We start from the raw sequence: 1,794 nt of genomic DNA, 5'->3' as shown, positions 1-1,794 counted from the left end.
ACTTGGAAGATTATGTGATTATCAGTGACTCACTTGAAGGTTTTTCGCGCATAGGCGAGAAGAAGACAGGAGCTGCTGGTTCACGGAGTTCCGGGAGCGCGGGTTCTCACAACCCAGATGCTGGAGCCACTCTGTCTTCTCTCGCGCATGATGAAGAAGAGGAGGAAGAAGAAGCAGAGGAGCCTGCTGTAAAGTTGGTTAGAAAGAGGAGCAGGGAGACTACGGCTGGTGCTTCGGTATTGCCAAAGCCTGGTGGAGTCCCGCTTATCGGAAAACAGAGAAATATGCGCTCTCTTTATAGATTTTCTCCTGGTTAGTTTCTTGCTTTCACCTTGCGTTCCTTTGTTATCTCTTTTTAACATTTTGTTTTTGTAGAGGCCAAAAAGAAGACCCCTGAAAAGAAGGGTGTCGTCATCACGGAACCCTCAGAGCTGGCGTAGAAAATGCCTAAGGTTACCAAGCTTACCATCAAACCCTTCAAGACTACTGGTGTACAGTCTGAGAAGGAGAAGAAAACCGCTGAAGAACCCGTTGACACGGCTGTTGAGAAGGAGAAGCAGAAAAAGAAAACCAAGGAGAGAACCATTGAAAAGCCTGTTGAAGCTGATCCAAAGGATACCGGGACCGCTGCTGCAACTGCTAGTGATAAAGCGTAGGGTCCAGAAATTACTCGTATCACGGGGCTTGACCAGCCCCATCATGAGAAGAGAAAAGAACCTGAGGTTGAGAAACCAACTGAACCCGCACCAGCTAATGCCCCCGTTCAGACTGCTCAAGTGACATCTACTACTGGGGGGTCCAGTTCTGCTCCTCACAAGGATAAAACTGCTGCTGCTGGTGGCGCGAGTTCTGGTGGCGCTAGAGGGTTTATACCGCGATCTCCCATCGGTCCCAAAGATACTGTAGGTGACCTTTATTACAAAACCTATACCGAGGAGTCGCGCGGCAACGCTCCACACCAAGCTGGGGTCTAAAGCAAAAGGACACGTTTAATGAATTTGCACCGTGTCGTGATTGGTTGTTAAATTCCTTCCCTCCTGGTGAAGTGAACCGCTAAAGAGCGCAAACCCATGATGGGCTGTACCAGGCTTATGTTGTTGGGGAGGCCAACACTCGCGCTGCCAATCACCAGATCGTGCGGGAATGGCGCACGATGGTCAAGGAGCGGGCGGACTGGGAGAAGTATCGAGAGCGCCTTGTGAGGCAAGCTAAGGAGTTCGAGAAAGCTAATGCTGCCTTTGCTGAGGAAAAGGCTAAGTTCGAGACTGATAAGAAATCAAAAGAGTAGGGTCGCGAGGGCCTTAGGGGCAAGCTTCGTGCTGCTGAAGACCTTCTGGCTTAAGAGAAGGCTGAATGGAAGAAAATATGTGAGAAAGATAACCAGCGCATGTATGCGGCGCGCTCGAAGATTACTGAGCTTGAAGGCAAGGTTGCTGAGCTGACCGGCAAGGTCGAAGATGCGCAGGCTGCTAAGGAGAATGCTGAGGTTCGGAAAACGTTACTCTTTCTTTCCTTATTCTTTTTGTTTGCAGAATTATCTAAATCCTTTATCTTTTGCAGGTTGAGCTGGCTGAGGTGAAGGCGCAGGTATCTAGCAAGGATAAGGACCTGGCGGCCAAGGACGTTGAGATTGCCGAGTTAAAGCGTCGCCTGCGAGAGCAGATTGACAAAAGTGAGTCCTTGGAGATCGACCTTGAGGCCGAGAAGGGAAAAGTTGCTTCTGCTGAGGTGGCCAGGCAAAAGGCCGAGGAAGCACGCGGCATAAGTTCATCTGCACTTAATGTGGCGCAGAAT

At 49.9% G+C, this 1,794-nt stretch overlaps 1 protein-coding gene across 1 annotated transcript; it reads left to right on the top strand.

Annotated features, from left to right (window-relative positions):
* Positions 1-443: 443 nt before the first annotated feature.
* Positions 444-1,288, top strand: LOC110924348. The gene is made up of 3 exons (XM_022168366.1): positions 444-638; positions 693-902; positions 1,088-1,288. The coding sequence occupies exons 1-3, from the start codon at positions 444-446 to the stop codon at positions 1,286-1,288; spliced, it is 606 nt and encodes a 201-aa protein (XP_022024058.1).
* The last annotated feature ends 506 nt before the right edge of the window (positions 1,289-1,794 follow it).

The sequence above is a fragment of the Helianthus annuus genome, chromosome 17 (genome assembly GCF_002127325.2).
Source record: "Helianthus annuus cultivar XRQ/B chromosome 17, HanXRQr2.0-SUNRISE, whole genome shotgun sequence".
NCBI classification, from domain to species: domain Eukaryota; kingdom Viridiplantae; phylum Streptophyta; class Magnoliopsida; order Asterales; family Asteraceae; genus Helianthus; species Helianthus annuus.
The sequence above is the reverse complement of the archived record's forward strand: the minus strand, read 5'-3'. Positions and strand labels throughout refer to the sequence as shown.